At 39.8% G+C, this 12,488-nt stretch overlaps 1 protein-coding gene across 1 annotated transcript in view; it reads right to left on the minus strand.

The window, feature by feature from the left end:
* Window positions 1-822: 822 nt before the first annotated feature.
* The window catches only part of erap2 (endoplasmic reticulum aminopeptidase 2), a 71,454-nt gene continuing 59,788 nt past the window's right edge, over window positions 823-12,488 (minus strand). Inside the window, exons 17-19 of the mRNA XM_048526895.2 lie at window positions 9,322-9,462; window positions 6,430-6,511; window positions 823-1,847 (exon numbers count right to left, since the gene is read on the minus strand). Of these exons, the coding sequence (XP_048382852.1) occupies window positions 1,695-1,847; window positions 6,430-6,511; window positions 9,322-9,462 (376 nt within the window). The 3' untranslated portion in view covers window positions 823-1,694. The remainder of the gene's footprint in view (window positions 1,848-6,429; window positions 6,512-9,321; window positions 9,463-12,488) is intronic.

A 12,488-nucleotide genomic window follows, 5' to 3' on the forward strand; every position in this document is an offset into this window, starting at 1 on the left:
AGGCAATCTTATACAGATATTCAAAATTCTTAGGGGACTTGACTGGGTAGATATGGAGACATTGTTTCCACTTGTGGGAAAATCTAGAACCAAAGAGCATAATCTCAGGGTAAAGGGTCACCGATTTAAGGCAGAGATGAAGAGGAACTTCTTCTGTCAGAAAATAGTGAATGTGTAAAATTCCTTACCACATATGGCTGTCGAGGTTAAAGGCTGAGATGGACAGATTTTTAACCTATGATGGAATCAAAGAGTATGCAGGGGATAATGCAGGAAAATGGAGTTGAGGATTATCACATCAGCCATGACCTCATTAGTGGCAAAGCAGAGTCAATGATCTGAATGGTCTACCTCCGCTGCTATGTTTTGTCGTTTTACGACATCTAAGCTTCTCATAATGAACATGAATCAGAAGCATATCTAAATTCAAAACGTAATCCTACTTAATTGCATCTATTTTGCAGTTCTTGATGCACAACACTTCAATAATTGTTGAGAAGGAACAAGTTTACTTTTGGATGAACATAAAACAAATCATTACAGGAAAGAGTTTAACAAGTTCTGGTGTCGGTGATTGATTGGTAGGTGTTTGATCTATCAGGAAATCAAGGGATTTTAAGGAGCAGACAGGGTAGTGGAGTTGAAGCTGAAGGCTAGCCATGCTTATATTTAATGGTGGAGCAGGTTTAACTTGCAAATGGCCTATTCCCATTCCGATTTCGTATGCTTCCGATTGTCATTTGACTTGAAATGCAAACACATTATTTCTAACATTCAATCATAAATAAAGACACCAAACTTTGTAAGAATCAAACTGTTTATTCTATCTACAAGCAATCAACCATTTAACATTGATTTCACCGCATATACTGTATTTTTTACTTTCCTTAAGATGGGAGTATTTTGCAAACAAATGGAAATTGCATTAAAAAAAATTGATTATATTCTGATAAGCAATGCCTGCAATCCCATACCTTTTATCAATCTCATTCAAGTCAACTGGCAGTAGCTAAGCCGTGAGAATAGCTGTGATGAGGATTGGATAAATGTAGGATAGAGAAATGAGATAAGTAGAGAAACTGAATTGTATGAAAAAAATTGCAGAAGAGAGTGCTCATGGAGCTGATTTAAAGCTATGTGGAAGCACATTTTTAAGATACCTAAAGTCCAAGTATGCAATGACAAGTTTCCGGTAAAGTGAACATAATTTAGTTTTGAATATAATTCAAGCATTGTAAATTCAACTAAATTTATTTTAAACACCATCTCCATTTATGAATATAACCTAAATTTTCACAATACAAACTATTCAGTAAAACAAGTCTTCCAGAGCAGTGAATAAATAATGAAATATTCCTCTTACTTTGGACAGATGGTTAATTTAAATGAATGCAGTGCTTGTGTATCACAAATATATTCCTCATGTAACATAACATATGTTCAAGAGAGGTAAGCAAAGGCCATGATTTAGTTTTAATATCATCCCATGTCTATAGATTAATTTGTTATTACTGCGAGGGTTATGCAGGAATAATATGTTACACATCAATCCATTTGTTTCATTCTTTACAGCCTGGTAATCTTTGCTTTAACAGTGGCAATCATCAGATGACAAGTTAAATCTCCTATTCAGGAACTATTGAAGTGGAGTGAAAGAAATGAACTGTGAACCAATCAATGATTTGTCAAATCCATTATGGATTTGCAATTATATTCAGTAACCAACTTCTGAGGACGTCCAGATTCCTCTCCAACCACCTTATGTTTTTCTGAATGCTTTCCAGGGCAAGCTGAGTGCATCTTAGTTGGGAGCTATGCTCCTTTATAGAATCAAAAAACAGCTCCACCTGGAAGACAAATAAATTCACTGTTTTATGAACTGAAATACCTGTAAACATAGAATCCATACTTTAAAAACGCTAACTTGTTCTTCTCTGTCAATTGTCAGAATGTTACCTACTTATTGCTGTAATATTTAGAGTAGTTATTTCTATACTTAGTAACCTTCGAAAAGAAAACTGGTGAAGTATCTAGTAAAATAAAATGAAATCAAAATGTCTTAGTAATGTTTGCATTACAAACAGAGTGTTCAGTGACTTACAATAAGGCTACTTTAGGTTTTGGAGGTGACATGGCACATTGCAGACCCAATTTGGTACCTTCAAAAAGCAAAATGTAATTTGTGTCTGTGATTCTCATATAGTAGTAAACAAAATCAATTTCAGAATCATGGGGAGTTTCTGGGCAGGTATCCATTTTATAGTACATGGTACAAGATAAAAGGAGAAAAGAACAAAAAGTAATGGTTTAAAATGAAATATTTTGTTTCTTCTTCTGTCAGACTAAGGACTAGATTTCACCTTCTACTGTTTTTTTTGGGGGGAGTAGTGCAGGGAGGCCCGGCAGTGGTTCTGCTCTTCAGCCACCGGACATAGTTCCTTGGGTGACGCGGTCATTATCTGGCAGGTTAGGCTTCTTGGGGGATCACTGTAACTAAGACTGAAGTCTGCCATTCCTGGAGAACAAAGCAGACTGCCACAGCATTTCAAGCAAAAAGGAATTAGAATATACGAACAGAAGTGGACCACTTGAGCCCCTTCAACCTGTCCTACCATTAAACTAGATAATAGCTGGTCCATATTCCAACATTATTTGCCTGTCTTTGCTTTCTATCCTGTGATACTCTTACCCAAGAAAAATCTATTGTTTGCAGTCACAGGAAGTCACTTTGAAGAAGCAGAAAGACCCAAAGGTGTGAGGAATTTGTATTTTTTAAGTTCTCATATTTATGTGAGGCTTAAAAAGTAAGATTTACTGTCCAGTAGTAAGGGTGGTATGCTACTATTGGGCTTTCACCTCCCAAAAGCATCAGTATTTCGACAACTTCCTCACAGAGTACCTCTGAAGTTCTTCTGAAAGTCTTTATGATCATTGGTGAGAATCTCAGAAGGATTAGCTACAGTCATTTACACAAGGCAGGTTTTGGCTTGTTGGCAGCAATTCATTATTCGGGCAGGAAAATCTAGTTTATAGCGCGCTCAGGCAGAATACCACAAGCCTATAGGGTGAGAGAATGCATTAAGATTTAGATGGTTAGTCCATCACCTCTCCCCACCACACCCCACAAATTCACCCTTGAGGGATGGCGGGGTGCCCAAATGGACAGCCTGCCCACTATACATAAGTAAATAATCAAAGGTCCATTCTGCTTGTTAAAAGCTGAATGGGTGCCAATATTACATTGCCAGTGCCAACGATATGGTCTATGTGGATAGTTGTGCAGGAATGGGATTCATAGTGGCTTTTTCAAAAAAGTGCTTGTAACGATGGGAAAGAAGGGGAGGGTGCTATAATTGGTATGTGTCCCTTACCCAGCAAGGGCAACCCTGAGGAATTATCAATTCCTTGTTTTCTTCAGAAGGCACATTCTGTAAAACACACTCCCTTTCTTCCCTCCCAGAGTTACCAAAAAACCCCCACCTTGCACGATTTTCGCAAACTTTCTAGGATTTGGGATACATGTGGCCTTCTTCCAGGTCTGTTCACAGTCCTAGCAGTGCCTACTATGAAGCTCTGGTGCTTAAGGACTGATGGAGCTTCGGCTATTCAGATTGACCAGCACACCCCAACAGCAGGACCTCCACCCAGTGAGGGACAGAAGTCCCATGAGGAGATAGCAAGAACTGCAGGTGCTGGAATCTGAGACAACACAGTGTGGAGCTGGAGGAAAACAGCAGGCAGGCAGCCTCAGAGAAGCAGGAAAGTTGACGCTCTGAAGAAGAAGGGCCCTGACCTGAAACGTCAACTTTCCTGCTCCTCTGATACTGCCCGGCCTGCTGCTTTCCCCCAGCTCCACACTGTGTGGTCCAATGAGGATCTTGTTTAGATTACCCAAAGCATTTGTAACCGTTAGGATACCTTCATATAGACATCAACTTCTCATCTGCAGGTGTGCATCTGTTCACTCCCATAAATAATTATGACACAGAAAGAGGCCATTCAGCACATCAAACCCATACCGGCTCTCTGTAAAGCAATCCAGCCAGTCTCACGCCCCTGCTCAGAGACTGGAGGCCTGCAAGTTAGTTTCCTTCAGATGCACATCAATTTCCAGGTGAAAGTGTCAATTGCTTCCACATGCAATCTCTTTGTGGATAGTGATTTCCAGGTAATTACCACACACTGCATAAGAGATTCTTCTTTGCATCATGACATGCATGTCAGATCTGTGTCCCCAAGTACCTTACAATCTGATGACAGGAAGAGATTTTCCTTACCTATCTCGTCTAAGTCAGTCATTATCTTTTGTACCTTTATCAGATCTTTATATCTGTTCAGCATGACTTATTTGCCTGTGTAATCACTACCTATACTTGCTATGCCAACAATCTCAAATACTTAACTCATCACTATCCCAATATGTCCCATCACCTTCAAAGGTTGATGCACTTGCATTCCCTGGTCCCTCCTTCCCTGAACACTTTGTAGAATGGTGCCAATAAATCTACGCTGATCCTCACAAACAGAAATCCTGATTTCAAACTGGAGTCACTGGAGGTACCTCCCACACATACTTTTCAAATGAACAAAAAGGGAAGGAATATCTGGCACAAGTCAAATAGTTTTCAGATGAAAACAAACAATTTTGAGTCATCCTCAAATCACCATAACCAAGTAAGCTTATAAAATCAAAGTAAAATTTGAAAAAAAAACAAAAAACAAAATGGGAATTGTCCAAAAATGTTACAACCAAGACAGAAATAACAACTGAAAAGAAATACAGCATTTCTGTAATTTAAACCTAACTTCCATTCTTAATAAATATCACTAAACTCGGCAAAACAAGTAAAATGGAAAAGTAAGAAGTACAGTAATTTGCTTTTAACCATTTAACCAATACTTAAATGCTCAAGCTTTGTATGATATCATTATTATATCCATGGTAAATGCAATTGCAAATCTTTGGGTTTAATGTTCAGGCTGCCCTAAGTTTAAAATGACAAATTTCAATCACACTGGTCACATTTAACAGAAAATGTGTATACAGCTCCACCTTTCTTCTTCCACCATGCAATTTTTCACAAAACTCACATTAAAGCCCCTACTTCAACAAAAAACCAATTCCAGACATCTCTACAGTCAACCCTCTATATTCACAAATTCACCTATCTGCACCAAAAAATAAGTAACAATGAAAATCAACAACTGTGGGCAAAATTTGCATATCTGCAATATTTTTAACCATTTTAACTTACAGCAAGCTTTGTTTTAACCAACTGGCATTCTTGATAAACCAGCAAAAATTCCATACCTGTGTTACTGTATGTTTACTGTATTATCACAATCTCAGTGATGTCCAAGTAGTTGAGGATTCAAGAGAAAATGCTCTCTGCCATTAAGCTTTATTGAAGGCAAAGTTGCATTATTATTTATGTGCTCTATGCTGTAAATAAAGTATAACAATGATGTGTATACCCTCTGCACTATGTTTCCATTACTTTTATGTGGACTTCTTGATCAATACTGCATTCAGTTCTGGTGTCCTTGCTGTAGTAAGGATGTTGTGACACTTGAAAGGGTTCAGCAAAGATTTAAGGATGTTTGCCAGGGTTGAAGGGTTTGAGCTATAGAGAGGAGCTGAATAGGCTGGGGCTATTTTCCCTGGAGTGTCAGAGGCTGAGGGGTGAACTCACAGAAGTTTATAAATTCATGAGGGTCATGGATAGGGTGAATAGCCAAAGTCTTTACCCCAGGCAAGCAATGTCCAAAACTACAGGACACAGGTTTAAGGTGAAAGGGGTAAGATTTAAAAGGGACTTAAGGGACAACATTTTCATGCAAAGAGTGGTGCATGTATGGAATGAACTGCCAGAAGAAGTGATGGGCGCTGGTACAATAACAACATATAAAAGGCACCTAGATAGGTTTTTAAATAGGAAGGGTTTAGAGGGAAATGGGCCAAATGCTGGAAAATGAGACTAGATTAATTTAGGACATCATGGTGGCATGGATAAATTGGACGGAAGGGTCTGTTTCCACATTGTTCAGCTCTATGACTCTACGACTGTAACCAGAATATTTGATCAACTGGCACAGTCCTGGTCCCATAGGTGCCAGTCAGTAAAGGTTTGCTGTATGTTAACTTATTTTTAACAAGCACCCCACTCACAGATTTCTTCATTTGCGGGTGTTCTCAGGAACGGAACCCTCTTGGATACGAAGAAATGACTGTACAGATGTACAATAGGAGCAAGTTACAGTTAGTAGGTTGTATTACCAACGCTAATGTGTGAAACTGCAGAGCATAGACTTTCATGACATCACTCTGCACTTCATTTGATAGCGAAAGGGCAGTGTGAAAGAACACTCGTAATCCACAATTCTTTTGTTTTTGAATGCATGTAATATTTTATTAGAGATTTTACTGACCTCTTTCAATTCTTCTTTTGAGGAAAAGTGAGATGTTGTTCCTAATATAATCCACCGGACAGTAAATGAACCAAGATGAAATCTGTTGTGATATAAATATATATAATAATAGTGGCTTCCGTATAAATGTTTTTTAAAGAAAAATATTCCATTTTTTTGGTCTACTATCATTTATAACAAATGAGAGAAATCTTCCAATAGATATGGTCCAGATCTTCTAGCTAGCTAATTACTTTGCTGCTAAAATATCAGGAAGAGATCGTAGAGATAGAGTTGATGTTGTTTCTAAATTTTTATTTTTGAAGTTGATCAAAACAGAATGAGTTGAGGAAGTATTATTAGGGAAAAACGATAACACCAATTTGCTGGAATTAAGGACACGTGATTAAAGAGTGGAAAATATATCGCTGCAAATCTATATTAATGGCTTCGATGCAGGGATGGAAAATACTACAGCCACATTGCAGATGATACTCACATAGGTGGGAAAGTAAGCTGAAATGAAGGAAGAAGAAATTTTCAAATAGATGTGGGTAGTTTAAGTGAATGGGCCAAAATTTGGCAGATGAACTTATATGTGGACAAGTGTGAGCTTATCCATTTTGGTGGGAGGAATAGAAAGGCCACTTATTATCCAAATGGAGAGAAACTTCAGATTGCTTTGGAGCAGAGGGCTCTAGGTGTCACTGTGTTGGAATCTCAGAAAACCATGATGCATTACAGCAGGTAATAAGGAATGCAAATGGAATCTTGGCATTTATTACGAAAGGAGTGCGGTATAAAAGTAGGGAAATGTAGCTGCAACTGTACAAAGCATTAGTCAGACTGCACCTGGAGTATAGTATACCGTTTTTGTCCACTTAAAAAGGGATATAATAGGATTGGAAGCAGTTCAGAGGACATTCAGTAGATTGATTTGGGATAAAAGGGTTGTCTTATGAAGAGGGTTTGAGCAGGTTAGGCCTATATTGTCTGGTGTTTAGAAGAATGACAGGAGATATAATTGAGATATGTAAGATGCCAAAGGCGATTGACAAAGTAGACAGAGAGAATGTTTCCTCATATGGGGTCAACTAGAATGAGTGATCATAGTTTTAGGATAAAAGGCAGCAGATTTAACATAGAGATGAGAGAAAAATTATTTCGCTCAAAAAGTAATGAATCTAAGGAATTCACTACCCGAGAGTAAATTGCACGCTGAGACACTGAATAAATTTAAGAGGGAGACAGACAGATTTTTAATCATTAATGGATTGAAGGGTTGTCGAGAACTGGCAGAAAAGTGGAATTGAAAGTGAGATGAGATCAGCCATGATCATGCCTGCTGGTGGAGCAGACTCAAAGCTGAATCGCCTACTCTTCCTCCTCATTCTTGTGTTCTTATAAACTCAAATAAATTAAACATAAAAAGATGTGGATAAGCAGCATGTTATGGGTTTAGGAGAAACTAGACAGAAGTGAGAAAACAAAAAATAGTCTATGATTTAATTTAGCTTCATGGAATTATTATCTTACATTTTAAAATATAAACAGAATAATAAGCCATTGGAACTGGTGTGGGTGACTACCTGGGATCTCGATTAATCATTTATTAATATGAGCAATGGTACAGATGTTGTATATGATACGGGAATGTCGGTGGAAATTAAAAGGTTTTACGTGGGGAAAATCGAGCAGTACAAACATCATGGCTCAAATTTTCAACCTGAATTAACACGTCAAATGTAAACAATTGATAGCTATACCATTTCTTTCCACACTGACACTATTTAGGATTGTTTATGTTAGCTTCAAATTACAATACTGAACAGGATTAGCACAACACATTAATGCAAATAACACTTTTCTTGATTGCAATACCAATATTACCCATAATTCACCACGTTCTATCGCCACTCAAAAACTAAGAACAATTGGTCATATGCTGAATCAATTTTAAAACAAAGATTGATATGTTTTGTCATTTAAGGGTGTCAAGTGATATGATGCAAAGGTGGTTAAGTAGAGATGCCCATCAGCTTTAATCGTTTTAAACTGTTATGGCTTGAAGGACTGTTAATCGAATTGGTTAGTAATCACTGAACTTCCCCACCGAAGTTAAAGTGCTATGTACTACTCGGACATTAAAGTGTTGCCTGAGAAATGTTTTATTATTGCTTTTAACAGAACAGATATTCACTCATAGATATCAATCGATGGGTGTATCCACTCACTGATGCCTTTATGATAAAGAGTGGAATTGAGAGCGAGAGAGTAGAGAGTGACAGCTCAGAGCATAGAATCATGGAGGGCACCAGGGCACAGAGACACAGTGTCTGGAACTCACTGTCTGGAGTGGCAGAAATCTTCATAACATTTAAAAAGTGTTTACATATACACTTGTGATGCCAGGGCAGAGAAAGCAGTGGTCAAAGTGCTGGACAATGGGATCAGAATAGTTAGGTGGTTGCTTTTGACCAGTATGGGCTCGTTGGACCAAAAGGCTCTTATCTGTGTGGTCGACTTTTTTTGACACACCTTCAGCTGTCACTCACTTGACTTACTTGGTACCGGGATGCAATTACCGGTTAAATACATCACACACCTGTCGGCTGGTTATACATTGTAGACACTGTGAAAGATCTCAGTGAACATCGAGAGAGTTTCTAGGTCCAATGTGAGAATCACTGATTGAGCTGGACATGGGCAATATCCAAGGGGCTGAATGATTTAAACTTGTTATGTGCAATGTTATTAAAATGTGTTAATGCTCTCTCCCCGGGTGCGATGATAATATGCTGAGTATTTCCAGCATTTTCTCTTTTCAATTGTTAAAGTGTGGTGGTTACAGCTGGTGTCAGTAGTAATACTAGTAATGAAAAAAAAACCTGTAAACCTGTAAAATATACTGACTTCTCTATTAACTTGTTCCAGTTCTTTTTCACAAAATTCCAGGCAAGGAATTGTCCAGACGGATTCCTGCTCACTCCCACAACAACATGAGCAAGATTCTGCAACTTGATGATATCCCCTTGCATGCCAAGTTCCAACAGGCTGTTGATGACACGAAAAAAAAAACACATAATGATCTATTATATAAAGTGTTACAATCTTTTGTTCATAGTCATTTTCCATTTAAATGTTGCAATCTCTGTTTCTAGTATGCACATGATGAATTTCGAGCTGTACCTTTTCTACATGATGTCTTTACTATACTGGGCACACATTCAAGGAACCAACAAGTATCCTACTTGTAATAATCTGATTAGAAGCATAGATGGTTACATCATAGAGGAGGCCATTCAGTCCATTAATTACATAGAACATAGAACAATACAGCGCAGAACAGGCCCTTCAGCCCTCGATGTTGCACCGACCTGTGAACTAATCTAAGCCCCTCCCCCTACACTATCCCATCATTATCCATATGCTTATCCAAGGACTGTTTAAATGTCCCTAATGTGGCTGAGTTAACGACATTGGCAGGCAGGGCGTTCCACGCTCTTAGCACTCTCTGAGTAAAGAACCTGCCTCTGACATCTGTCTTAAATCTATCACCCCTGAATTTGTAGCTATGCCCCCTTGTACAAGCAGATGTCATCATCCTCGGAAAAAGACTCTCACTGTCCACCCTATCTAATCCTCTGATCATCTTGTATGTCTCATTAAGTCCCCCCTTTGCCGCCTTCTCTCCAATGAGAACAGCCCCAAGTCCCTCAGCCTTTCCACATTAGACCTTCGCTCCAGGCAAGATCCTAGTAAATTTCCTCTGCACCTTTTCCAATGCTTCCACATCCTTCCTGTAATGGGCGACCAGAACTGTACGCAATATTCCAAGTGAGGCCGCACTAGTGTACAGTTGCAGCATGACAACACGGCTCTGGAACTCAATCCCTCTACCATTAAAACCTAACACGCCACAAGCCTTCTTAACAGCACTATCAACCTGGGTGGCAACTTTCAGGGATCTATGTACATGGACACCAAGATCCCTCTGCACATCCACACTACTAAGAATCTTTCCATTGACCCAGTATTCGGCCTTCCTATTATTCTTCCCAAAGTGAATCACCTCACATTTATCTGCAATGAACTCCATTTGCCACCTTTCAGCCCTATTTTGCAGTTTATCCAAGTATCCTTGCAACCTGCAACATTCTTCCACACTGTCCACCACTCTACCGACTTTAGTGTCATCTGCAAACTTACTAACCCATCCACCTATGCCTGCATCCAAGTATTTATAAAAATGACAAACAGCAGCGGTCCCAAAACAGATCCTTGTGGCACACCACTAGTAAGTGGACTCCAGGTTGAATATTTTCCATCAACCACGACTCTTTGCCTTCTTACAGAAAGCCAGTTTCTAATCCAAACTGCTAAATCTCCCTCAATCCCATGCATCCACATTTTCTCCAATGCTGTCTCTATCGCTGGGAGTGTTTGATGGGGTGAGGGAGCAGTGTAGAGGGAAGCTTTACTCTGTATCTAACCCCACGCTGTCCCTATCGCTGGGAGTGTTTGATGGGGTGAGGAAACAGCACAGAGAGAAGCTTTACTCTGTATCTAACCTTGGTTGTGTGATTATAGGAGCACTGTGTCTGTGAAGCTGAAGAACAATCCAATGTCTATGTCTTCCAGCAGGAGACAGCAGCAAGTTAATACTAGCATCCTGGATCCAGGTAACCTTGCCAATCTCTAAAAGTTACTTTAATGAAACCACTTGGATCATTTGCGTTGAAATTTCTTGGGCCTGCTGTCCCGCTCCAACAAAGTGGAATGCAGGCTGAAGGATTGACACCTCATTTTCTGCTGAGGCATTTTACAGCCTGGATGTCTCAATACTCACATTCCACAATCTCAGAGTCTGACCGTTGTATTCACCAATTTTCTTATCTCAAACCCCCCCCAACCCTGTTCTCCCATTCCCCTGCACAAAACACACACACACACACACACACACCCCTCTCACTGACACACGCGCACTCACGGCCTTTTCACTCATACACACGCACGCGCACACATACACACACCCCTCTCACTCACACACATGCGTGCACACACACATCCCTCTCACTCACACGTGCGCTCACACACACACATCCCTCTCTCTCACACACATGCGCTACACACCCCTCTCACTCACAGATGCGAAGTTCTCAGTAATTTATTCAGTTTAGCTGTTCATTGCCAGCTATTACACTGGTTGTATTGCCCAGCCTCTGACCTATAACCTGCAGTTTTAAACTAAAACTGCATATAATTATCCAAATCGACTTTGAAAAGCACAACAGTTGATCTACACCACTCTTAGGCAGTGCATTCATTTTTTTAATTGATTCATGAGATGTGAGCATTGCTGGCTGTACCAGCACGTATTGATGATTCCCAACTTTCCTCAAAAAGGTGGTAGTGAGCTGTGCTCTTGAGCTGCAGCATCCAGGTGTTATAAGTAGATCACCGATGCCATTTGGGGGGAATTCCAGGATTTTGATCCCAAGAAAGTGTAGGAACGATGACATTGTTCCAAGTCACGATGCGTAGCACCTTGGAGAACAAGTGTTGGTACTCCTATGTATCTGTGCCCTTGTACTTGTAGATTATGGTGGTCATGGGTTTGGTGGGTGCCATTTCAGGAATTTTGGTGAAATTTTGCAGGGCATCTTGTAGATGGTACACATTGTTGCAACTGAATGTTGGTGGTGGAGGGAGGGAATGTTTGTGGATGTGGTGCCATTGAAGCCAGCTGCTTCGTCCTGGATGGTGTCAAGCTTCTAGAGTGTTGTTGGTAATGCATGCATCTAGGAAAGTGGGGAGTATTCAGTCACACTCCTGACCTGTACAGCTCTGGTTACCACAGTATAGGAAGGATGTACAAGTATCAGAAAGGGTGTAGAGGAGATTTACCAGGATGTTGCCTGGTACGGAGAGAAGGTCTTATGAGCAAAGGCTGAGGGACTTGAGGCTGTTTTTGTTAGAGAAAAGAAGGTTAAGAGGTAACTTAATAGATACATACAAGATGATCAGAGGATTAGATAGGGTGGACAGTGAGACCCTTTTTCCTTGGATGGTGATGGCTA

The sequence above is a fragment of the Stegostoma tigrinum genome, chromosome 3, assembly GCF_030684315.1.
Source record: "Stegostoma tigrinum isolate sSteTig4 chromosome 3, sSteTig4.hap1, whole genome shotgun sequence".
Classification (NCBI taxonomy): Eukaryota; Metazoa; Chordata; class Chondrichthyes; order Orectolobiformes; family Stegostomatidae; genus Stegostoma; species Stegostoma tigrinum.